At 38.2% G+C, this 24,773-nt stretch overlaps 1 protein-coding gene across 8 annotated transcripts in view; it reads right to left on the bottom strand.

Moving 5' to 3' along the window:
• TASOR2 (transcription activation suppressor family member 2) overlaps positions 1-19,818 on the bottom strand; it is an 80,514-nt gene extending 60,696 nt beyond the window's left edge. For 3 of the 8 annotated variants that reach the window (XR_004620862.1, XM_011226373.3, XM_034644128.1), the window contains exons 1-2: positions 19,302-19,818; positions 9,089-9,153 (exon numbers count right to left, since the gene is read on the bottom strand). Coding sequence is in view for 5 of the 8 variants with exons in the window: in XM_011226373.3 (XP_011224675.3) it covers positions 9,089-9,105 (17 nt within the window). In the remaining 3 variants the exon portion in view is untranslated. Of the gene's footprint in view, positions 1-9,088; positions 9,154-12,752; positions 12,800-14,832; positions 14,839-19,301 lie in introns of those variants that run through there. The other 5 variants (XM_034644126.1, XM_034644127.1, XM_034644129.1 and 2 more) reach the window with 5 other exon arrangements.
• Positions 19,819-24,773: the final 4,955 nt, after the last annotated feature.

The following is a 24,773-nucleotide window of genomic DNA, read 5'->3' as shown; positions in this document are numbered from 1 at the left end:
GTTTCAACTTTCTGGCTATTATGTATAACGCTGCTATGAATGTTCAGGTACAAGTTTTTGTATGCACATTTTTTTCATTTCTCCTGAATATATACCTAAGAGAATGGCTGGATCATATGATAAATCTATGTTTAACCATTTGGAGAACTGCCATTTTGTTTTCTAAACTGCGCCATTTTACATTCTCATTAGCAGTGCATGCAAAGTTCTACTTTCTCCACATCATTGCTGACACCTGTTATTATCTTTCTGATTACAGCCATCCTACCAGGTGTGGAAACGATATATTATTAATTTTTAAGTTTATGTTGGAATTTTAGGTTACAACTTTTCACCTACTTCAAGAGGTCCACAAGCTTTTTCATAAAGGGCCAGACAGTAAATATTTTAGGATTGTGAGCCACACAGTCTCTGTCACAAAAGACTCAATTCTGCTGATGAAGCATAAAAGCAGCCACAGACAATGCATAAATGAATGGAAATGACTATGTTCTAATAAACTTTATTTAGAAAAATAGGCAAGACCACAGGCAGTGGCTCACCCACCCCTGATCTACACTGTACCAGTATTTTGGGTTTTTCTTATCATTTGTAGAAAATTGTGGTGCACATCCCCCCACCTTAGCCTTTTCTTACACATTTGTATCAGTTAACTACTGCTTAGTAACAAACCATCTCAAAATTCAGTAATTTATAGCCACAATCATTTACTACTGCTCACATTTCTACAATGTTGGCTGAATTAGGCTTAGCTCAGCTGGGGCAGCCCTGATCCATCTGTTTCCCATCTTCCTTCAACCAATGAGTTAGGAAGGCATGTTTTTCTCATGGAAATGCCAGAGGTGCAGAGAACAAATGGAGAATACCCAAGTCCTCTTAAGGTTTATTAGGCCTGAAACTGACATACTGTCATTTCTACCTGATATCATTGCCCAAAGCAAGTCATATAGCCAAACTCAAAGTCCACGGGGAGGGAAAAATACCCTGTGTTTTTAGTGGGAAGAAATGCAGAATCATGGAAGGAATACAAGAGGAAATAAAGCCCTGGGGTTCATAACGCAATTGATGGTGGTGATGGTTGTACACCTTGTGAATATACTAAAAACCAATGAATTCTATCTCAATATTAAAAATATTGTGTTAAAAAAACCAAAAACAAACCAACAAAGAAATGCAATCTACCACAGTATCACTGTTAGGATGCTGTGCATATTCTTTTTGCTTTTTGTGTTCGAACAAGATGAATTATCCTGAACCAGCAGAAGACTCAGGGTGCAGGGAGGGGTCAGAGAAGTCTTTAGGTTTCTTAATGTAAGAGATCCCCCTTCTCTGTTCCTGCATCCAAGGATTTTTGAAAAAAGCATACGGTGCCTTTGTTGCCAATCCTCTTCTAACCTGCAAGTGTAATCTGGTTCAGGAGGGCCTATACTTCCAGCTTTGTTTTCCTCTTCAAGACTACTATTACTAAGAGCCACACCCCTTGCTTTCCAAGGTCATATACTCACTTCTAGGGGTATTTTGCTAGCCCATTCTAAGATCTCTGGGCCACCAAGGCACTTTCCAATTCCTCTCTGCTTTCCTTAATGGACACTGTATGGCTGTTCAGTCTTAGCCTGGTATGCAGCAATTCTCTCTTAGGATGGGACTGCTTCTGGACTAAACAGCTGGGGGTGATTTCTGAGCTACGCCTCCTCTGCACAACTCTGCCTTTTCTCACAGAACTGGTGGGACTTCCCAACAGTACTTACATATAATTTCATGTTTACAAGGTTTCTTTTATTCCTGTACTTGTTCAAAGTGCAGTTTGAGAACTGCACCTCCACCCCACCCCCCCCACTCTTCTTTCTAGAAGTAGAATGATTAAGAACTAATCGGGTCTTCTTCCTTTTGGAACTACACGTTTGGTCTGATGATTTGGTTTTGTTCTCGTGTTTTCTTCTTCAGGACACCAGACAGAAGAAACATTCAACCAGAAGCTCACCTCTTCCAGTTCTGGGACTTAGATGATGTTTCCTCCCACTGTATAAGACAAAAGACCTCCTTGACCGGTTCTCCATTTTTCTTATTTACTCACTCTTATTTTCTAATTCTTGGCTGTTTTATTTTGAGGAAGAACTCTTCAGCTTTATTATCCAATCTTTACATATCGTTCTCTGCTCTCACAGAGACCTTTTCTGTTTTCTGAATAATTTCTCTTTTTAAAAAAATAGAACCTCTTCTTTCACAGATGTCATATCTTTTCTCCCAAAAGGTACCAGAGTTTTATTTGGTTCAAGTTTCCTCTGTTACCAGCAGTAAATCTATTTCTATCAAGCTCCTTTTATTTCCTACTTGTTTATTCCCGTTTGGTTTCTTTTTTTAAAAAAAAATTATTTATTTATCTGAGAGCAAGAGAGTGAGCTAGCAGGGGGAGGGGGCAGAGGGAGAAGCAAACTCCCCCCTGAGCAGGGAGCCTGACTCAGGCTCAATCCCAGGGCCCTGGGATCATGACCCGAGCCAAAGGCAGAGGCTTAACTGACTGAGCCACCCAGGAGCCCCTCCTGTTTGGTTTCCTTCATGTTAGAGACTTCCACCAAATGGCTGGTGATCCTTGGCTGTCCATTTGTGTTTACCTGTGAGGCACTTACAACTGACTGAAAGTCTGGTGCATGAACAGTGTCTCTTGACTAGTAGTCCTCTCTCTCTCTCTCTCTCTCTCATGTGATGTGACGGTGATGCAGCTGTTTAATCAGGTGAACTCCCAAAGTCTGTATCTGTTAAATGTTTTACCATGGGTTGATGTTTCTCCAGAAAAGAATCCTTCACTATCTTGTTTAGGGGAGCATAAGCTTGACTATTAGTTCTGAGAGTCACACAGAAAGACAGCTCTGGCTTCACTGTTCAGTATGTTGACTTCCACTTAATCCTCATTTTCGTTTAGGTGCTTTGCTCCACCTCAGCTGTCTGAGCCTGCCTCCTGAGTGCAGTCCTCTCCTGCAGGTAATCTCTCAGTGCTCTGGATAAAAGAGAGCTAGGCAGTTGTCTAGGTGCAAGGAGCAGGGAAGGGAATCCAGAGCATCAACACTACAAAAATCTGCACTTAATCATTCTACTTCTACTCCATCCTATAATCTTGTCTTGAGAAGTACTTGTAATTCCCAAATCCTGAGGAGCTGCCAGGTTGACTGGTGGGAATCAGCTTGCTTCTTGTCGGCTTACTGCTGTTCAGCCTTCAGCATCCCCTAACCCATAAAGCCACTTCATTGGACCATCTTCTTTCTAGTTTCCCAAAGGTGATTTCACCCGGTATCAACTTTTCCATTCTTTCTGTCAATTTATAACTTTATTCTTTTCCTACCACCTCAGTGGGATTTCTAGAGGATGTATACAATTGGACATATTAAACTAGAAGTGTCTACTTAAAATAAATCTTAATTTCTTCATTTAAAAAAATATGGAATATACCCTCTAACTCTGGTAGCTATGGTTACCAGTATTTTTTATTTTAACTTCTATAATTATGAAGACTTCATTTTATTTACCACAGAGCTAAGAGCATATCAAATCTTCAATAAATATTTCGTGTAAAAAGAATTACCTTTTAGTGCATATGTACTCAATAAGCATGTCCTCAAACACAGAAAAAGTACAATCTCAAGTAGAACTTCAATGATATTTCTCTCAAAGCACTCTGTTCCTTTCTTTCAGAGTACTTGTCATGATTTATAACTACATATTCATAATTACTTCATTAATGGCTAATTCCCTAAGGAACCAAATCCTATGAGGGCAGAAACCATTTGTTTTGTTTACCTCTGATTACTCAGCATCCAGTCCAATGCTTGGCATACAGTAAACATGTATTTGGTAACTAAATGAAAGAGTAAGCAATATTTATGCTATTTAATCTGTTCCAAAGCTCAGTAAAAGGAACAAAGCTTCCCAACTTTTTAATAAAGCAGCCAAATGAAGTACCAAAATAAAAAAGGAAATTAAAGACTTATTTCTAGTATGAATATTGATACTAAAATCCTAAAATATATGCACTGGCAAAGAAAGTCTACCAGGATATTAAAATAACAGAGATCAATTCAGATTCATTATAGGATTGTTAAGAATTGGTTCAATAAATAGGAAATCCATAAATTTAACTAACTACATTAATAGGTGAAAGAAAACAATCACAGAGGGGCTGCTGGGTTGTGGGATAAAGTAGGAGAGCCAAATGTCAGACTGTCAAAACAAAGTTACTATATACCTATTTATATTATGATGCCTTATAATGTGTAAATTTTTGTTGCTGCAGAGTTTTTAAATTTATGCATTATTTTTTGCCATACTTAATCTAAAAAGAAATTAAGATGCTCCCAAATAAAAGCTGTTGATTTAGTAACATAGAAAAATATCCTACCACACCAAAAGAAAGCCAGAGCAGCCATACTTCTATCAGACAAACCAGATTTTAAACCTAAGATGATAACAAGAGATGAAGAAGGGCATTATATCATAATTAAGGGGTCTATCCATCAAGAAGATGTCAACAATTGTAAATATTTATGCCCCCAATTTGGGAGTACCCAAATATACCAATCAATCAATAACAAACATAAACTCATTCATAATAATACAGTAATAGTAGGGGACTTTAACACCCCACTTATAGTAATGGACAGATAAATCTAAGCAGAAAATCAAAAAGGAATCAACGGCTTTGAAACACACTGGGCCAGATGGACTTAACAGATATATTCGAGCATTTCATCCTGAAGCAGCAGAATACGCATTCTTCTCAAGTGCACAAGGAACTTTCTCCAGAACAGACCACATACTGGGTCACAAATCAGCCCTCAACAAGCACAAAAAGAAGATCATACCATGTATATTTTCAGACCACGACACTATGAAACTTGAAGTTAACCAAAAGAAAACATTTGGAAAGACCACAGATACATGGAGATTAAAGAACATCCTACTATAAGAATGAATGGGTTAAGCAGGAAATTAAAGAAAAATAAAAAAATACATGGAAGCAAATGAAAAGATGACAGTCCAATACCTTTGGGATGCAGCAAAGGCAGTCCCTAGAAGGAAGTATATTGCAATACAGACCTACCTCAAGAACCAAGAAAAGTCTCAAATACACAACCTAAACTTACACCTTAAGAAGCGAGAAAAGGAACATCAAATAAAGCCTAAAGCCAGCAAAAGAAGGGATATAATAAAGATTAGAGCAGAAATAAACGATACAGAAGCAACAACAACAAAAACAGATCAAAAAACTAAGAACTCCTTCTTTGCAAGAATAAAATTGATAACCCCCTAAGGGCAGTCTCGCCAAAAAGATAAAGACCCAAATAAATAAATTCACAAATGAAAGGAGAATTCATAACCAACACCACAGAAATACAATTATAAAAGAATATTATGAAAAATTATATGCCAACAAACAGGGTGGTCTGGAAGAAATGGACAAATTCCTAGAAACATACAGACTACCAAAACTGATACAGAAATAGAAAATTTGAACAGACCCATAACCGGCAAAGAAACTGAATCAATAATAAAAAATTTCGGAACAAAAACAGAAGTCCAGGGACACATGGCTTCCTGGGGGAATTTTATCAGACATTTAAAGAAGATTTAATACTTCTTCTCAAACTGTTCTAAAAAACAGAAATGGAAGGAAAATTTCCAAATTCATTCTACAAGGCCAGCATTACCTTGATTCCAAAACCAAAGACCCTATTAAAAAGGAAAAATATAGTCCGATATCCCTGATGAACATGGATTCTCAACAAGATACTAGCAAACTGAATCCAACAGTACATTAAAAGAATTATTCACCATGATCAAGTGGGATTTATTTCTGGGTTGCAGGAGTGGTTCAATATTTGCAAATCAATCAACATGATATACCATGTTAATAAAAGGATAAGAATGCTATGATCCTCTCAATATATGCAGAAAAAGCATCTGACAAAATACAGCATCCATTTTTGATAAAAACTTTCAACGAAGTAGGTATAGATAGAGCATACCTCAACATCATAAAAGCCATATACAAAAAACCCACAGCTAATATCTTCCTCGAAGGGAAAAAACAGCTTTTCCTCTATAGTCAGGAACAAGACAGGGATGTCCACTCTCACCTTTACCATTTAACACAATACTGGAAGTCTTAGCCTCAGCAATCAGATAACAAAAAGAAATAAGGCATCCAAATCAGCAAGAAAGAAGTCAAACTTTCACTATTTGCAGACAACATGATACTCTGTAGAAAACCCAAAAGACTCCACCAAAAAAATTGTTAGAATACATGAATTAAGCGAAGTCCAGGATATAAAATCAATGTACAGAAATCTGTTGAATTTCTATATAGCATTAATGAAGTGGCAGAAAGAGAAATAAAGGAATTGATTCCATTTACAACTGCACCCAAAACAGTAAGATACCTAAGACCGTTAAAATGTCTATCCTACCCAAAGCAATCTACACATTTAATGCAATCCCTATCAGAATACCAACAGCATTTTTTCAGAGCTAGAACAACCCTAAAATTTGTATGGAACCACAAAAGATGTGGAATAGCCAAAGTAATCCTGAAAAAGAAAAGCAAAGCTGGAGACATCATGATTCTGGACTTTAAGCTACATTACAAAGCTGTAGTCATCAAGACAGTTTGGTACTGGCACAAAAACAGACACCTAGATCATGTAACAGAAGAGAGAACTCAGAAATGGACCCACAACTATATGGTCAACTGATCCTTGACAAAGCAGGGAAGACTATCTAATGGGAAAAAGACGGTCTCTTCAACAAATGGTGTTGGGAAAACTGGACAGCCATTCGCAACAAAAGAATGAAACTGGGCCACATTCTTACACCATACACAAAAAGAAATTCAAAATGGATTAAATATCTAAATGTGAGACAGGAAACCATCAAAATCCTAGAGGAGAACACGACAACAACCTTTTTGACCTCGGCTGGAGCAACTTCTGACTAGACACGTCGCTAGAGGGAAGGGAAACAAAAGCAAAAATAAATTACTGGGACTTCATCAAGATAAAAAACTTCTGCACAGCAAAGGAAACAATCAACAAAACTAAAAGGTGCCCTACGGATTGGGAGAAGGTATTTGTAAATGATGTATCTGATAAAGAGTTAGTATCCAAAATCTATAAAGAACTTATTAAACTCAACACCCAAAAAACAAACAACACCGTTAAGAAATAGGCAGAAGACATGAAAAAACACTTTCCCAAAGAAGCCATCCAGATGGCTAACAGACATGAAAAGATGCTCAACATCACTCATTATCACGGAAATGCAAATCAAAACCACCACGACAGGGGTGCCTGGGTGGCTCAGTTGGTTAAACGTCTGCCCTCAGCCTAGGTCCTGGGATCAAACCCCATGTCAGGCTCCCTGTTCAGCAGATAGTCTGCTTCTGCTTCTCCCTCTCCCTCTCTTCCTCCCACTTGTGCACTCTCTCTCTCTCTGTCTCAAATAAATAATATCTTAAAAAAAAAAAAACATGATGGATACCACCACACACCTGTCAGAATGGCTAAAATTAATAACACAGGAAACGACAGGTGTTGGCGAGAATGTAGAGAAAGGGGAACCCTCTTGCACTGTTGGTGGGAATACAAATTGGTGCAGCCACTCTGGAAAACAGTATGGAGGTTCCTCAAAAAATTAAAAATAGAGCTACCCTATAATCCAGCAATTGTACCTCTAAGTATTTACTCAAAGTATACAAAAACACAGATTTGAAGGGGCACATGCACCACAATGTTTATAGCAGCATTATCAACAATAGCCAAATTATGGAAAGAGCCTAAGCGTCCATCGACTGCCAAACAGATAAGGAAGTTGTGGTAGATATGTACAATAGAATATTACTCAGCCATCAAAAAGAATGAAATCTTGCCATTTGCAATATGGATGAAGCCAGTATATATTATGCTAAGCAAAATAAGTCAGAGAAACACAAATACCTTATGATTTCACTCATATGTGGAATTTAGGAAACAAAACAGACAAACATAAAGGAAAGAGGAAAAAAAGGGAGGGTGGGGAAGAGGGAAGCAAACCACAAGAGACTCTTAAGGATAAAGAATAAACAGAGTTGATGGAGGGAGGTGGATAGGAGATGGGTATTAAGGAGGGCACTTGTTATGATGAGGACTGGGTGTTATATGTAAGTGATGAATCACTAAATTCTACTCCTGAAACCATTATTATACTATATGTTAACTAACTAGAATTTAAATAAAAATTTCAGAAGAAAAAAAAAGATCTCTATAATAACATTAAAAAATAAAGTCACTTAAAATAACTTTTTTATGTGAGTTGTGCCTCCAACTCAAAACACAGCACAAATTATTCATTTAATTTAGCTCTTGATATTTAAAAATTGAGTTAAGAATTACATAAAAATATAATGTCTATAATACATGGTACATGCAGAAACATAAAAAAAAAAAAAGTCCTACCATAAATTGCTTAGGGGAAAGAAAGGCAGATTACAGAAGAGAAACATATGTATCTATATAAAGTCATTAAGAACACACACCACAGTTTAAACAATGGTCCTCTTCTGCCTAACACTTATCAATATCCAGTATCCTTCTTGTTTATTTGGTTATCCTCCCACCACTAGCTTATTAGCTTAGAGACTACAGGGACTTTGTTCTTTTCCATGCTGTATCCCCAATGCCTAGAACAGTGCCTGGTAAACAGTTAAGTTTCAATAAACATTTATGTAATGAATAAATCAAATCATTTTCCAGATCATTTTTCTACGCACCTTGATCCACCTTCCCCTGACTTACCACTAAGTTCCAGCTACACTGATATTTCTGATTCAGGCTCTTTCCCCTTTTCAGACCTTTGCACACACTGTTATTTCTGACTAGAATGTTCTTTCTCCTATTCTGTCCAAGGCTTAGCTCCTGCTCTTCCTTTAGTGAAATCTAGAAGTTATTCCCTCAGATAAACCTCTGATCACCCCACCTAAAGTAGGTGTTCTCTTTTAAAGGACTCCTTACAACAACATCCAATTCTTTTATCAGTTTACTTTTTGGGGGTGCATCTTCCTCACCAGAATGTCAGATCCATAGAGGCACATACTTGTTCACCAAAGTCCCCCAGGGTCCAGAAGAGCTCCTAACACCACAGGAAACAATATAAAGTTATCTTTAGGTAGGGCAAGTATAGGTATTTTTTATCTTTTGTAACTTTTTGTATTCTCTAAAATTTTACATAAGCATAAATACAATCCGGGGGAAGTAAAGCAATTTGCACTTTGGAAAAAAAGATCTCCCATAGCCTTAAGTAGCAGCAAGCTAGTTTTTAAATATGAAGACAAAGCCGAGAAAATAAATGGAAATAACATTTCCCATGAGGCAAAATAATAGAGATCCACGAAACAAAGCATCCCTGTTTAAAAAAATAAAATACTATAGAAGAAAGAAATGATTTTCATAAAATTTTTTAAAAATATAAAGAAGTTTGCCATGTACAAAGTTTAAATGTTTTCTAATGCCCAGATAATCATACCAGAAGGAATAAAAACCAAACGACCTTTGCTGTAAGAACAAAACATGTGGACTCTCACTTCAAAAGATGACCTATAATACGGTAAAACTATACACACAGTAGAGTTGTAAGACGTGATGGCCTCTCTCTAGAAGTTCTGCAAGGGTTTCCTCACTAAAATACTTAAAGAATTCGGTGAGGAGTTAGAAGCAAAGGAGTTCCGTAAACCTGTAGGTACCATCCGACCTGTCTTGGCGGTCCCACCAAAGCTTCACTCTCCAAAGTCACCTGAAGGCTAGACACCTAGTCTGTCCCTTCTCCCAGTCTCCTCTGCACCCCGCGCTAAGGAAGACAGCCCGCTGGCCAGGTGGGGCGCCCTGGCAGCACTGGGGAGCAGAGCTGCGGGTGGTGGCCAGCCCCTCCTCCTCCTCACCTCATGGTGTGTGGGGGAGGGGGCTGCACCTCGGCCCAGCTGGCCTGTTGGCCGGCTGGGGCAGCGCGGGGCGGCACCTTTTAAAAGTCAACGGGGGCGGCTGACCGCGAGCCCGCGGACGGCAGACGCAGACCCCAGAACCCCAGCCACAGAACCGGGTAGGGGGTTCATGGGAGCTGCAATCTGGTTCGAGGGCTGGTCAAACAAGCAAAGTGCACTTGGTCTTCCTCTGATGTCTCCCAATACCCTCAGGTGTTTGTTATTTTACAGTGAGCGCGCCAAGCTTCAATGTCTTCAAGTATCTTGCTCACAGGCTCTCAGTAATGATGCTGTACTGATAACGGATTGCAAACCGCAGACCTAATGTGAAATCCACATCTTTTCACTACAGCGATCCCCAATTACTCTAAATCAGTGCCCCTATAAAGCTTTCCCATTATCGTCTATATAAATTCACCAGAGGAAGTTTCATAAGGCTTTCCTGTATAATTTACAAAAATAGAAGGTCTACTGAATATGATTTTGAGTGCTCCATAGATCCCCAGGCGACGCTGATATTAGCACTTGTGGTCAGGTTGGGAGTGCTCACCCACTAAGCCAGGCAGCCCTAACAAAACCTACCAAAAACAGAACTTCTGGGGGGCATGAAGTATTTGGCCTGACCTAAGGACATCTCTACTTTTGGCTCATGCTTAACAAAGTTACTGAAGACATGCATCTGCATTCCTGAACATATCTGCATTTGCTGGAGGAACTATTCAGGAGATCCTACAGAATCATTACCACTACTGTGTTGTACATATAGAAAACATACAGGAAAATCTTAACTCACAAAATTCACTTAAATTCATAAAGAACCATGTAGATTGATTATGTACTACTTAAAATAGCAAACTCACTTTGAAAATTTAGTGTATCAAAGAGGAGAGAAATTTTTTTTTTAATTTTATTTATTTATTTGACAGAGACAGCCAGCAAGAGAGGGAACATAGCAGGGGGAGTGGGAGAGGAAAAAGCAGGCTCATAGCAGAGGAGCCTGATGTGGGGCTCGATCCCACAACGCCGGGATCACGCCCTGAGCCGAAGGCAGACGCCCAACCGCTGTGCCACCCAGGCGCCCCGAGAAATTGTTTTTTTAAAAAACATTTTTGGAAGTTTATATCCACTGTATAAAATGAGATATACCTATGTACTAGGACTTTTTCATTTAACTGTGGCATATTTACTTTTGGATTTAATATTCAATTTTTGAAGATGGTTTTAACATCCTCAGAATCCAACCTGACGGTAAAAAGTATTTTTGAATATCAAATAGATGCTTATAATCTTATATCTACAAAATCTGTTCTCTTGCTACGCTATATAAATTCTTTGGAGACGATACTTTCCATGTTCAAGNACTGTGCCACCCAGGCGCCCCTAATATTCAATTTTTGAAGATGGTTTTAACATCCTCAGAATCCAACCTGACGGTAAAAAGTATTTTTGAATATCAAATAGATGCTTATAATCTTATATCTACAAAATCTGTTCTCTTGCTACGCTATATAAATTCTTTGGAGACGATACTTTCCATGTTCAAGTTATGCTCCTTTTACTGGAACCATTTCCAAGTTTATATGGTGTCATTTTTAGACATGGGTACAAAGTAACTGCCCTTTTTCTGGCTCCTTATCAAACTGCATTTACTAATTTGTGCTTTATTTTTTTAAAAAGATTTTATTTATTTGAAAGAGGGAGCACAAGCTGGGGAGAGGCGGAGGGAAAGGGAGAAGCAGACTCCCACCAAGCAGGGAGCCCAACGTGGGGCTTGATCTCAGGACCCCAAGATCATGATCCGAGCCAAAGGCAGACGCTCAACCGAATGAGCCACCCAGGCACTCCTAATTTGTGCTTTAAATTAAACTATCAGCCTGCAATGAGATGGTTGCATTAAACTCACTACTGTACTTTATTACAAGGACACTGTTAAGTAGTTTTGTACCTCTTAAAAGAAAATCCTAAGAATAAATTTTTCTCAGAGACAATTACATTTTAAAACCTGCTCTGGATTCTTTTGATTACAGATGATGAAACAGAAAGTGACCTAATCCATGCCATAACAAAGGTGGCTTTTTTTTTTTTTTTTTTTTTTACTGCTTACACCCCTAGAAAAACCCATCCCAAAAGTCCTGGGCAAAGAACAGGACTGTTCACTAACAGTGGCTCACAGAGAAGTAGGGGAAAACCACAGGGTAAAACAGGTACTTCAACTGGCCAAACTAAATCTCACAAGTTGGGGTCTTGAATATTCTTCCAACCAGGGAGGGAGGTGTACTCAAAAGTTCTAAACAGGGTCTATTTCACCATGCCAAGGAAGGTAGTGAGTCTTTACAAAGAATATAAGCAAGAGATTTAATTCTCCAATTCTCCTTCTCTTATTAAGGGAAAACAAAATATGCTCCAGACATATTTCTTATGATAAAAGTAGTAACGTTAAAAAGAGAAGCCAAATTTAAAACAAAAACAAAAGGCCAACTGAGTTAATCAATAAAAATAAAAAATGTTACTTTTAGAATGAAATAATCTTTTAGCAAATATATTCAAAACAGAAAAATTAAAAAGCAGAACAAAAAGGAGACTATAACCACAAATACAAGGAAAACATTCCTAAAATTATAAAATATCACATACAATTTATACCAATTAATTTGAAAACTATAAAAATATAATTTGCCAACACTGATCTAAACAGAAGAAACATCTAAATAAACCAATTATGATGAAAAAACTGAAAGGATACTCATAGTCCTACCTCTTCTCCCAAAAGACTAGTTCCACAGTTTTATTGTCAAATTTCACCTCTCACTTATCAGATTATCAAAAATCCACAAGTTTGGCAATGCATTCTGTTGGTGGAGCTGAGGGAAACAAAGTGAAGAGAAAAGCAAAAGAAGAGGAAAAAATACTTACTATGCAGATGATAAAAGACTGATTTATACATTAAGATGGATAGATCAAGAGAAATGGAAATTCACAGTTCAGAAATTATGAATAGCTAATAAACACATTTCAAAATACCTCCAGCTTACAGATTTAAGAAGCCAAACGATCCCCAGCAAGATAAAGATACACTGCATTGAAATAGCACAGAGCTAAAGACAAAAGAGAAAAATACCAGAGTAGCCAGAGAAAAAAGAACCGAGACACAGCCGACCTCTCAGTGGCAATAATGGAAAAGACAAAGGAACAAGGGATGAGATCCACAATGTGCTCAACAACCACCAAATTAAACTGCTATATTTAGCAAAAACATCTCCCATAAGTGACAGTGAAACAAAAGTATTTTCAGGTAAACAAAAATGGAAAGAGTTCATCATCAAGCAATCCTTCAAAAACAACAAAAAAAACCATCCCAAAGAACACGCTTTGAGCAGAAGGAAAATGGTCCTAGACTGATGTTCTAAAAGATAAAAGAAGCAATAGAGAAAAGTAGTAAATATGTGGGAAATGTAAATAAGCACTGACCTTAAAACACAATAATTCTAAACAAGCCCTCTTCTGTCCAGTAAGAATATTATCTTAAAATATTAAAATATATGATAACATATAAGTCATGCAGGGACACTGAATGAAGTTAAACTTCTAAGGTTCTTGTACCATCTAAGAGGAAGGTAAAACTATTGGGGTTTTCTTTGTTTTTTTGTTTTGTTTTGTTTTTTAGATTTTGAAAAGTCAAGGAAGCATGATATTTCTGAGAGAATTAGAAAAAGGAAAAAAAAGTGTATTTTCCGAACTAGTACATGGGGAAAATGGAATGATAAAGATACTAAATTGATATTTAAATAATAACAGAAGGGGGATGCCTGGGTGGCTCAGTTGGTTAAGCGGCTGCCTTGGGCTCAGGTCATGATCCCAGGGTCCTGGGATTGAGTCCCACCATCAAGTTCCGGATTGGGGAATACTTGCTCAGTAGGGAGCCTGCTTCTCCCTCAGCCTGCCATTCCCTTTGCTTGTGCTCCTGTGCTCTCTCTCTCTCTGACAAATAAACAAGTAAAATCTTTAAAAAAAAAAAAAAAAAGTAACAGAAGGGAGAGAAAAGAAATATAGAATAGCCAGGGCAAATAGAAAGCACAAAATGAGAGTAATTACAGTGAGGGTAAATAGGCTAAATGTCCCAGTTGAAATGCTTTAAAACTGCATTAAAAAATTCCAACAGATGCTCTTTAAAAAAGACATCTAAAACATACAAGTGCATGAGTCTACAGCTATTTCAAAATAAACGCATTAAAAAAACACAAAAAGAAATGTATTAAAGAGAAAATCACAAAGCATAAATGATAACTATAAGCAAGATGAATTAACAGTACAGAAGGAAGGGAGAAATATTCAATATCAAAACTGAAAAAAGGAGACAAAATTACACATGCTTCACACATTAAAGATAGCAAGAGGGCACTGTTAACAACCATAAATATTAAAAATTCAGACAAAACAGGGACCTAGAAAAATCTAAGCAATACTGACATTTTTTTCAAATCTTGATTAAATCATGTGACCACTAAAAAATTTAAATCACTAGTCAAAAATTTGCCACAAAAAAAACTTCAGACCCAAGTGGATTCAATGGTAAATTCTACCACAACTGGTTATCTACATGAGAATAAAGTTAAATTTTACCTATACTCCAAACTATCCACAATTAACGATTCCAAATATATAGACACGAAATGAAAAACTTTAAAATTAACAACTTCTGTTCATCAAAAAACATCATGAAGAGAGAGAAAAGGTATTTGCAACCCATTTAATTATCAAAAGATTAGTACGCAGAGTGGGTAAAGAAGTCCTATAGTCCAGGAACACCTGGATGGTTCAGTAGGTTAAGCACCTACCTTCCGCTCAGGTCATAACCCCAGGGTTCCAGGATGGAGTCCTGCATTGGGCTCCTTGCTCAGCAGGGAGTCTGCTTCTCCCTCTGCCTGTCATTCCCCCTGCTTGTTCTCTCTCTTTCTGACAAAGAAATAAAATCTTTAAAAAAAAAAAAAAAAAAAGGTCCGATAGTCCAACCACCCAGTAAAAAACAGAGATGGACAAGGGATATGAAGAGTACAAAGGAGAAAAAAAGGCCTCTAAACATATGAAAAGATGCTCAAATTCAGTCATAGTTATCTGTAAACTGATTTATCAAACTACCAAACACACAAGTTGAACAATGCATCCTGTGAGGGGGCTTTAGGAAAACAGTCACTGCAGCATACTGCAGGTAAGTGTGCAAAATCCCAAGAAAAGCAGTCTGGCAATATGTCTCAAAATTTCAAAGGCATTTAACCTTTAACCCAGTAATCACAGTTCTGGAAATTAATAGTACAGAAATACCTGCTCAGATACAAAATGACAACTCTACAAAATTACTCCATGCACCACTGTTTTTAACAGCAAAAGACCAGAACTAATTATCTACTACAGACTAGTTAAATAAACTGGTACAGCCACACAATGAGAAACTGGTTTCCTATGCTGTAGAATAAGCATCTACCTATATGCTGATTTGTGAAGATTTTCAGGATATACTGATAAATGGAGGGGAAAAAATGTAGCATAGCACAAATCAGATTAAGAGGAATATAAAAACAAACATTGGGGAATGAGTTGTATAGATACAGGAAAGAAGACTTTTCTTTGTATGGTCTTTATGTATTTTTTAAATGTTTAAATAAATTATTCCAGTAATTTTTTAAGCAGCAGGAAGAGTTCAACTTGTATATATAACACGTTTTTTAAAAATTCAGACATATTAAAACAAGTACCCAATAGAAAAAGTGGCAAAAACATGACTAAACATTACACAGAAGAAAACAAATGTTTAACTTCTTTTATGTAATCGCAGAAACGCAGTTGAAAGCCACAATATTTCATTTCCACCAGACTAGCAAAACGTAAAAAGCTGGACAACGCCATACATGGAGAGAATGGGAAGCAATGGGAGGTTTCATTCAAAATTAGTGGTGTATAAATCAGAACTACCATTTGGGAAAAGTTAGACGTTATCTAATGAAACCGAACATGCATATATCCTCCCAACGGATCCAGCAATTCTATTACTGATATGCCCAAGCAAAAGTATCATATATACACACTTGAGGATGAACAAGAACGTTTATGGCAGCACTGATTATAACAGCCCCATGTTGGAAATAACCAATATGTTCATAAAGAATAAAACAGCTAAGAATATAATACAATTATAATACATTCTTAGAGTAGACCATTATACATCAATGAAAATGAATGAAAAATAGCATGGTTCCCAAAGTGGTGATGGTGCTTAGGTGGATTTTTTGATCTATATTGAAATGTGTGATCATCTGAGAGATCTACAGAACTCAGAGAACTAGTATCTATTGCATGACCAATGTGTGGATGAAAGATCCCTTCAAAATGTAAGACAGACTAATGGGTTTACATGTCACAGAGTTTGAGAAGTTCACTGACATGGCTTCAAATTTTACACTGCAGCTAACCTATAAAGAAACTATTAGTTTTATTTTCCTTGGATATTCATCAAAACCTATCTTAAAAGTTTATTAAAACATTCCTCCCTTTTCTAAATACACAGATGAGTCTGGATTTTCTTCATATACCTTCAACCATAACAATATATTGCAACAGACTGAATGCAGAAGCAGACGTGAAACTGAGTCACTAAAGATATTGGTGAAAATGTAAAAACAATGCCACTTATTTTTTTTTTTGGAAAAGTTTTTTCATTAAAATGTTATTTATATTGAGATGTAACAGGTGCATTATTATTTTTTAGAGATACCAATAAATACACCAATAGATGGCATATCTACCATATTTAAGATCAATTGGTTTTAATATCTAATGATATAATCCACATAAATGAAAGATCTTTAGGGTCCTCACTAGTTTTTAAAATCATAAAGGGAGCCATGAGACCAAAAAGCTTCTGAATTGCTGAACTACAGGCACATGCTTCAACAATGATGAAACTCAGAAACATAATGTTTAATAAGTCACAAAGCTCAAAAACAGGTGAAAGTAAATAGGTTGATTAAAAAAATATGTATGTGATACAACTGTACAGAAAGGGAAGGGAATAATTAATGCAAAATTCCGGATGACCATGGTGATGGTGGCGGCGGCAATACATTGCTTCTGGGGAGAGGTACACAGTGAAGCTTCTAAGGTAGATATCCTTTCAAGCTAGGTACACGGATATACTTTTTTTTTTTTTAAACAGTACCTATAAATAGTATACTTAGCAACAAAAATTTTAACTGAAGAAACAAAGGGACATACCTACCATCCTAAAAGGAAAAACTCAAAAGAATGTCTCTTCTCAAATTAATCTACAAATTTAATGCAGTCACAAACAGTATCCTAACAAGATTTTCTATAGAGCTTGGAAAGATGGTTCTAAACATCATCTGGAAGAAAAATGCAAAAAAATGCCCAAAGCTTTTTTCAAAAGAAAGTAACAAGATATATTATAAAGGTACAATAATTAAAACACTGTGATAATAGATAAATGGGTCAAAGAAGAGTTCAGAACACGTTTAAAAAAAAAAAAATCAAAGGATATGAGCCAGCCAAGATGTTTCTTTATCACCCAAGGAAGATAAAAATTAAAATGAGAAGTTACTTTCAGTTATTAGAAAAATTAGTAAGAGGTTCGAGAAATACTGTTATCATCCAGTGCTGGCTAGCAGGGAGATAAAGCGTACCTTTTGAGAGTGCATTTTATTAAAGGGTATGATATTTGAGGACAATTTCACAGCATTATTATTCAGCATTCTTACAGGGAATCAACTCTACAGAAATACTATCATTGTTAGTTATAGGGGAAAACTTGAAAATAAATATCCGGGAAAACGGAAAGACTCATTTGATAAAGATACCATACCTACTTAATCATACCAAGCAGATACCATACTACATTTGTTAAACACTATGTCTCAGGCAAGTTTTTAGGCACTTTGGGTATTTTAATTCATTTAAGCAACTACGTTTGGAGTACAGGAGACCCTTATAAATACAGTTCTTTTTAAAGAGAAGTGGTTACATTTGGGCCAATGTCCTGAAAACCCAAAATTTCAAACACTGTTCTTGGTCTTTCTTAAAAAGAATTATGTACAATCTGTCCCTTTTTACTTCTCTCTAGTCTGGTTATTTACTGGAGTGCTGAACATACTGTACAGCACTCTCCAGCTCTGGAAGGCAGTTTTCCAACAGAAAATATTCTTACGCTGTTAAAGAAGATCTGCTTTGTTATAAAACTCCTGAGTAGGCTTACTACCAATTTCAGATCCTATAAATTTGCGTATCACACCCTTTTTCCCTTCTAAAGCTTCTTCAGGAAAACACTGTGGGCCTTTCCATCACTAACGTTACTAAAATAACATGCTCGCTCAACACTTTAGTTTACAATGTCCTTTCATAAACCCTACCATTCTAACTACCTTATAGGGAAAATAAAGAAGGGTAAGACAGGTGTATTTAAATTTTTGGATTTCAAATAGACAAGTACTAAGAGAAACCAGAGGATTTTCAAAGTGTCTTCCTCAAGTTTTGAGGTTAACCTGCCATGTTCCCCTACCACCTGCTGCTCGGTGCCACCTTCGGATAAACTGCTGGGCTGCGTGGACCAACAGAGCTACGACACTCCTTGTGCACTACTTGAGCTTTCTGCTACATGACCCTCCCTAGGGATAGACCCCTTCCTCCTAGAACTACTTTAAAAGAGAAAAGGTCATGCACCGCCATGGATTCACGACAGAAAGAGACCTGAGATGCAGACTTCATACAGAAGCCTTTACAATTTATTTAACAGCGAGTCCAAAGCAAATGAGCAAAGCTTGAACTCAGTATTTATCGTGGCGTGCACGAGGATGATGCTGTCCTCTGACAAGCAACTCAAAGGCAATGCTTCTCCAGTTCTGGGCGTCCGCAGCTCTATACGAACGTGCAAAATACCGACGCCGCAGAATCAAGGATCGAAGCGTTAGCAATATTGAGAATGGCCACAGGTTGTAACAGGCCGACTCATTTAAACAGCAGCATGGCAAAAACGATTCTGAAAACTACCGCCCCCCTTCCCGCCCCTTCATCCCGAGAGCAGAGCAAACAGGCAAGAGAGCGTTAGTCACGCACCATCCAAGGAAAGCATGCAATGCCCATCGGAATTTAAACAATTTTGTGCATGACAGCCTCGAAGCCCCCAGCACACAACCACAAAAGCCCAAGCAGCTACGCCGTGCACTCAGCCTTGGAGGCGGGGGCTGCTCCTTCCCTCCCTGCAGGTGCACAAACAGAAGAGCCCACGGCGGGGAAGGTTTACCTGTCTCCCGTGCGGCCGCCGCCCCCGAGGATTTGAGGTTACTGTTCAATTTCTTCCCCATGCTTATGGGTATCCGCCTCTCCACACATGCACTTCCTCTCTCTCGGTCCCCCGCGGCCAAACGTGACAGGTACGTCCCGACCCTAGTAGTCCCCCGCCGCGCTCTGCCCTCTCCCCGACGCGGGGGGCCCTTCAGGCGCCTTCGCGACTCTCCGCCCCCGGGGTCCCCAGCGGACGCCCTCGGCGCTGTCTGCACCGGCTCTTCAGGGGCGCGCAGGACCCTCCACGTCGCAGCCTGGGCTTCCTCCCCGCCCTGGGGCCGCGCTGGCCACGAGGGCCCGGCGCCCAGGCTCCCAGCCCGCAGGCACCACCGCGCTCGTCAGCCAAACGTCGTTCTTTTCCAGCAGGGTCATAGGTATGAACGCTCCCCGAGACGCGCCGCGGCCTGAGAGAACATGTCGATTATCTGAGGTACGGCGGTAGGAAACCGGAAGTAAAACCTCTGGCCTCGGGAAAAGAAGAGGGTGGGGGGGGGGAAAGAGAAAGGGAAAACTGAACCGGGGNACCGTGGCGAACGGCGGGAGCCAATCACTGCGGAGAAGCCAATGCGCAGGCGCGGACTGCGGCCGGCGTCCACGCGGCGCTCGCTTCTCTCCTGGGATTGGAGGACGGAGTCTGACGAGCGCAACTGTGGGAGGGGCGAAACAGAGCCTGGTGTCTCCAGGAGGTTGGTGCGTGGCCGGATACGGAAGACGTGCAGGGGGAGATGTGTAGCCACTCTGAAGAGTCTGCGTGTCTGTTCTAGCAGCTGCCTCCCTCGGGGTTGTGGTGTTTGTCTGCCATTGTGTCTCCTGAGGGTATGGTGGTGACACTTGTCTTGCCTCAAAGTGACATTAAATAAAATCTTTTAATTTAGTAAATCCTTAAAAATAACCTTAAGAGTGTTAACCTTAAAAACAGAACTGCTAGTAATGTTACCAGGGTTGCTTATAACCAGAGAAACTAGTTCAAGACATGCAGAGTATACTGAACCACGGCAAGTGTCCTTTTATAGAGCAAAGGAAGACGTTGGGAGAGGTGGTTGTGACAGTTCATTGGCGGAGAGCCAGAGTTCAGGGTCGTGGTGGCTTCTCATTGGCTGGGTTGTTGCCAGCGAGGAGAAAATCTTCCTGCTGGGGTATGTAAAGTAAGCTTCCCGTACTGGTGCTTATTGAGCACCCTTCATTGCTTCTTGACTCCGTTTTGAATTCGGTTTCTTTTCATTTTCACACATGTAATATTTAAGTGCTCATTCCCTAGGAAAACACCTCTAGAAGTTTATAATCTCTGCAGAGAGAGCTAAGGGACCACATACGGCATTAATTCTACAAATGAGATTAAGTATTGCAGACGATTACCATGAGCCAGGCATGTACCACATGCTGGGAATAGAGGATTTAGTCATTCAGTAGCAGCTTTTACTGTTTACTGTGGACAGCTACTAAAGTAAGCACTAGGATTACAGCTGTGAACAAGCCAGATAAGCACCCTGCACATAACAGAACTTACTCTAGAAGTGGGTAGCAAACATTAACAAGTAAACCACCACCACAACAAAAATAGAATTTGATTGAACAATACAGCTGTGAAAGCAAGCAGGAAATGCTGGAGAATCAGGTTGGAGGCTAGAGGCCTGGGGCAGAAGAGACAACTGCCAGAGCTCACTGAATAAGGGACATTTGAAGCCAAATCTCAATAGTAAAAGCAGACCAAACCAGTCCTTGGAAGATGTGGAGGAAGAGCTTTCCAAGCGGAAGGCAAAGTCCTTAGAAGTGAAACTAGGTGTGTTCAAAAACTGAAGAGGGTTGGGTGTAGAAACAACAAAATACGATTTATTTTTAAAGTACACAAAACCAAAATGTACAACTCGGTGATTTATCACAAAGCAAATATTCATGAAATGACCACCATGGTCAAGAAATAGAACATTGCCAAAACTCCAGAAGCACCATCTTGTGTCACTTTCCCTACCATGATACCTAACCACAAATCTTACTTCCATGGTAATCTCTCCCTTACCTTTATATTAGGTTTGCTGCCTAAATATACATCCCTAAACTTCACCATTTAGTTTTGCTTGTGGTTTGAACCTCATATAAATTGAATAATTTTGTGCCTAGTTTCTTTGGAGTAACATTGTTAGTGAGACATGTTTTCATGGGTACTCATGCTTTTGTTTTCTTTGCTATATATGTAGATGTGGCTACAGCACATTTTCTTTATCCATTCTACTGTGTTGGTTTTGTTGTTGTTTTTTTTTCTCAATGTAGGTACCATACCCAACATGGGCCTTGAACTCACGACCCTGAGATTAAGAGTTGCTATGCTTGGGGTGCCTGGGTGGCTCAATCGGTTAAATATCTGGCTTTGGCTCAGGTCATCATCCCAGGGGCCTGAGATTGAGCCCTGTGTCGGGCTCCATGCTCGGCAGAGAGTATGCTTCTCCCTTTCCATCTTCCCCTCCCCCCCAAATAAATAAACAAAATCTTAAAAAAAAAAAAAAAGTTGCATGCTCAACCGACTGAGCCAGCCTGGCACCTGTCCATTGTACTGTTGATAGACATTTGGATAGTTGCCAGTTCTTGGCTACTATGAAAGTTCTGCCTGAATATTTTTTTTCATGTCTCTTGGTACACATGTGCATCATTTCTATTGGGTGTATACCACACTGGACATGATAATTTGGAATTGTTTCAGCAAGTATTTATTCTCTCCTCCTTCTGCTGTTGGCTACTTCTCTACTCCATTGATATTGCTCTTGGTCATGTAAATATTTTTGGATGATAGAATGTTAGCAGACATGACAGGAGCAGGAGTCTTAAGTATTCATATGTAGTTCATTTGACTCTTGAGTTCAGATGATGTACATAAGGAAACTATGTCTCAAATAGCTGTGCCCCTTCAGCCTGGTCCTTCAGAACAAACGTGGAGCAGATGAGAATCCAACCTGCAGCATAAACCCACCTTAGATTCACAGAATGTTAGATCTCCTGAAGACTGATGGTCATGAGAATTAATGCTGTTGTCCTAAGCCACTGAATTTGTGGTGGTTTATTATGCAGCATTATTGTGGCAATGAAAAAGACATAAGTTCAACTTCAGTAGATAATATCAAATTTTTTGGAAATTGGTTTTACCAAGCTACATTCCCACAAGCAACATATGAGAATTCTAGTCGCCCTACATTTTTGGCAACTTTTTTAGTTACTCTGGAGGGTGTGTTATGGTTTGAATTTGCATGACATCCAACATTGTTCTTTTTCATATATGTTTTGGGTATTCTAAGTCTTTTGATTTTCACATAAATTTTAGAATTAAATTATTTTCTATCTAAAAAAACTGCTAGGATTTTGTTTGGGCTTGTGTTGAAAATATAGATCAATTTGGGGAGAATTACCTTCTTAATATTTCATCTTCACATTCACGAACATGATATCTCTACTGAAGTCTTAAAATTTCTCTGGGCAGTATTTAAAGCTTAAGGTACACAGGTATGCACATTGTTATATTTATCTCTTTATATGTTTGATGGTATTTAAAAATTCAATTTATAATGACTTGTTGCTGATACACAGAAATACAATTGATTCTTCCATATTAACTTTTTACCTGCAACTTGCTGAACTCACTTATTAGATCTAATAGCTATTTGTATATGTATATTCTTTAAGATTTTCTAAGACCAGCATACTGACTGCAAATAAAAATACTTTTCTTTGTTTCCAATCTGAATTTTCCTTATTATGTTAAGGCCTCTAATGCAATGATGAATAGAAGAGGTGAGAACAAACATCTTTTATATATCTTAGTGGAAAGGCATTCAGTTTTTGACCATTAAGTATAATGTTGGCTTTGGGGGTGCCTGGGTGGCTCAGTCATTAAGCGTCTGCCTTCAGCTCAGGTCATGATCCCAGCATTCTGGGATCGAGCCCCGCATTGGGCTCCCTGCTCTGCTGGGAGCCTGCTTCTTCCTCTCCCAATCCCCGTGCTTGTGTTCCCTCTCTTGCTGCCTCTCTCTCTCTGTCAAATAAATAAATAAATAAATAAATAAATAAATAAATAAATAAAGTATAATGTTGGCTTTGGCGTTTTATGTCCTTTTTTAGGTTGAAAATTTTCCCCTTTATTCCTAGTTTTTGAGAGCTTTTATCCTAAGTGCTGAGTTTTATCTGCATCTACTGGAGACTATATAGTTTTCCTTTTTAGTCTATTAATTTGGTGAATTACATTAATTGATTTTCAAATGTTAAGCCAACCTTGAATTCCTGGGATAAACCCAATTTAATTAGGATGCATTATTCTTTTTATATATATTACTGAACATGAATTGCAGATATTTTTTTTAAAAAATTTGGCATTTATATTCATGAGGGATAGTGGTCTATAAATTTTACTTTGTATATCTTAGTTTTGTTATCAGGTAACTCTAACCTCACAGACTTAGTTGGTAAGTATTCCTTCCTCTTTTAATTTCCAAATTACTTTGATTAAAATTGCTAATATTTCTTGGAAAAATGTTTAATAGAATTAACCAGTCAAGTCAGCAGGGTCTGTTTTTTCTTTATAGAAAGGTTTTTAAGTACAATTTTTTTTACTATTAATGTAGAGTTATTAAAAAATATCTATTTCAGAGGAAGATAGCTATACTAATATGACTGTCACACCAGGATGACTGTTGGCATACCCAGAGCTATGCCTCCCTGCGAAGGAATAATAGAAGCTTCACACTGTGTGTATGGGGAAATAGATATCACTAAAATAATCCAGCAAGTCACTAAACAAATAAGCAAATAATAGTAACAAGACCCAAAGGGAGGAGAAAAGACCAACACACAGAATTGAGGAAACTTATTATCTAAAATGTAGCAGTTTTCAACCAAAAATTATGAGGTGTGAAAAGAAACAGGGAAGTATGACCTAGACACTGAGAAAAAAAAAAACAAGCAACAGAAACTCCTATAAAAGTGACTAATGTTGGATTTAACAGAGACTTCAATAGCCATTATAAATATGTTCAACAAACTAAAGAAAATATGATAAAAGAAATAGATATGATGACAGTGTCACACCAGATAGAGAATATCAGTAAAGAGAAATTATTTTAAAAGAGTCAAATGGAAAATGTGGAGTTGACAAGTACAATAACTGAAATAAAAAAAAAACACTAGAGGGGCTCAACAACAGATTTGAACTGGAGGAAGAATTAGCAAATTTGAAGTTAGATCAATAGACACTATGTAAGCTGATAGAGAAAAAGAATGGAGAAAAATGTTAAACTCACAGAAATGTGGGAGAACATGCAGTACCCCAATATATGTGTGATGGGAGGACCAGGAGAGAGAAAGAAAGAAGAAAAATATTTGAAGAAACAATGACTGAAAACTCCCCAGATTTATTTAAAAAACAATAATATACACAACCAGGAAGCTCAAT

Source organism: Ailuropoda melanoleuca, chromosome 15 (assembly GCF_002007445.2).
Source record: "Ailuropoda melanoleuca isolate Jingjing chromosome 15, ASM200744v2, whole genome shotgun sequence".
NCBI classification, from domain to species: Eukaryota; Metazoa; Chordata; class Mammalia; order Carnivora; family Ursidae; genus Ailuropoda; species Ailuropoda melanoleuca.
Note: the sequence above shows the minus strand (reverse complement) of the source record. Positions and strands in the feature narration are given on the sequence as shown.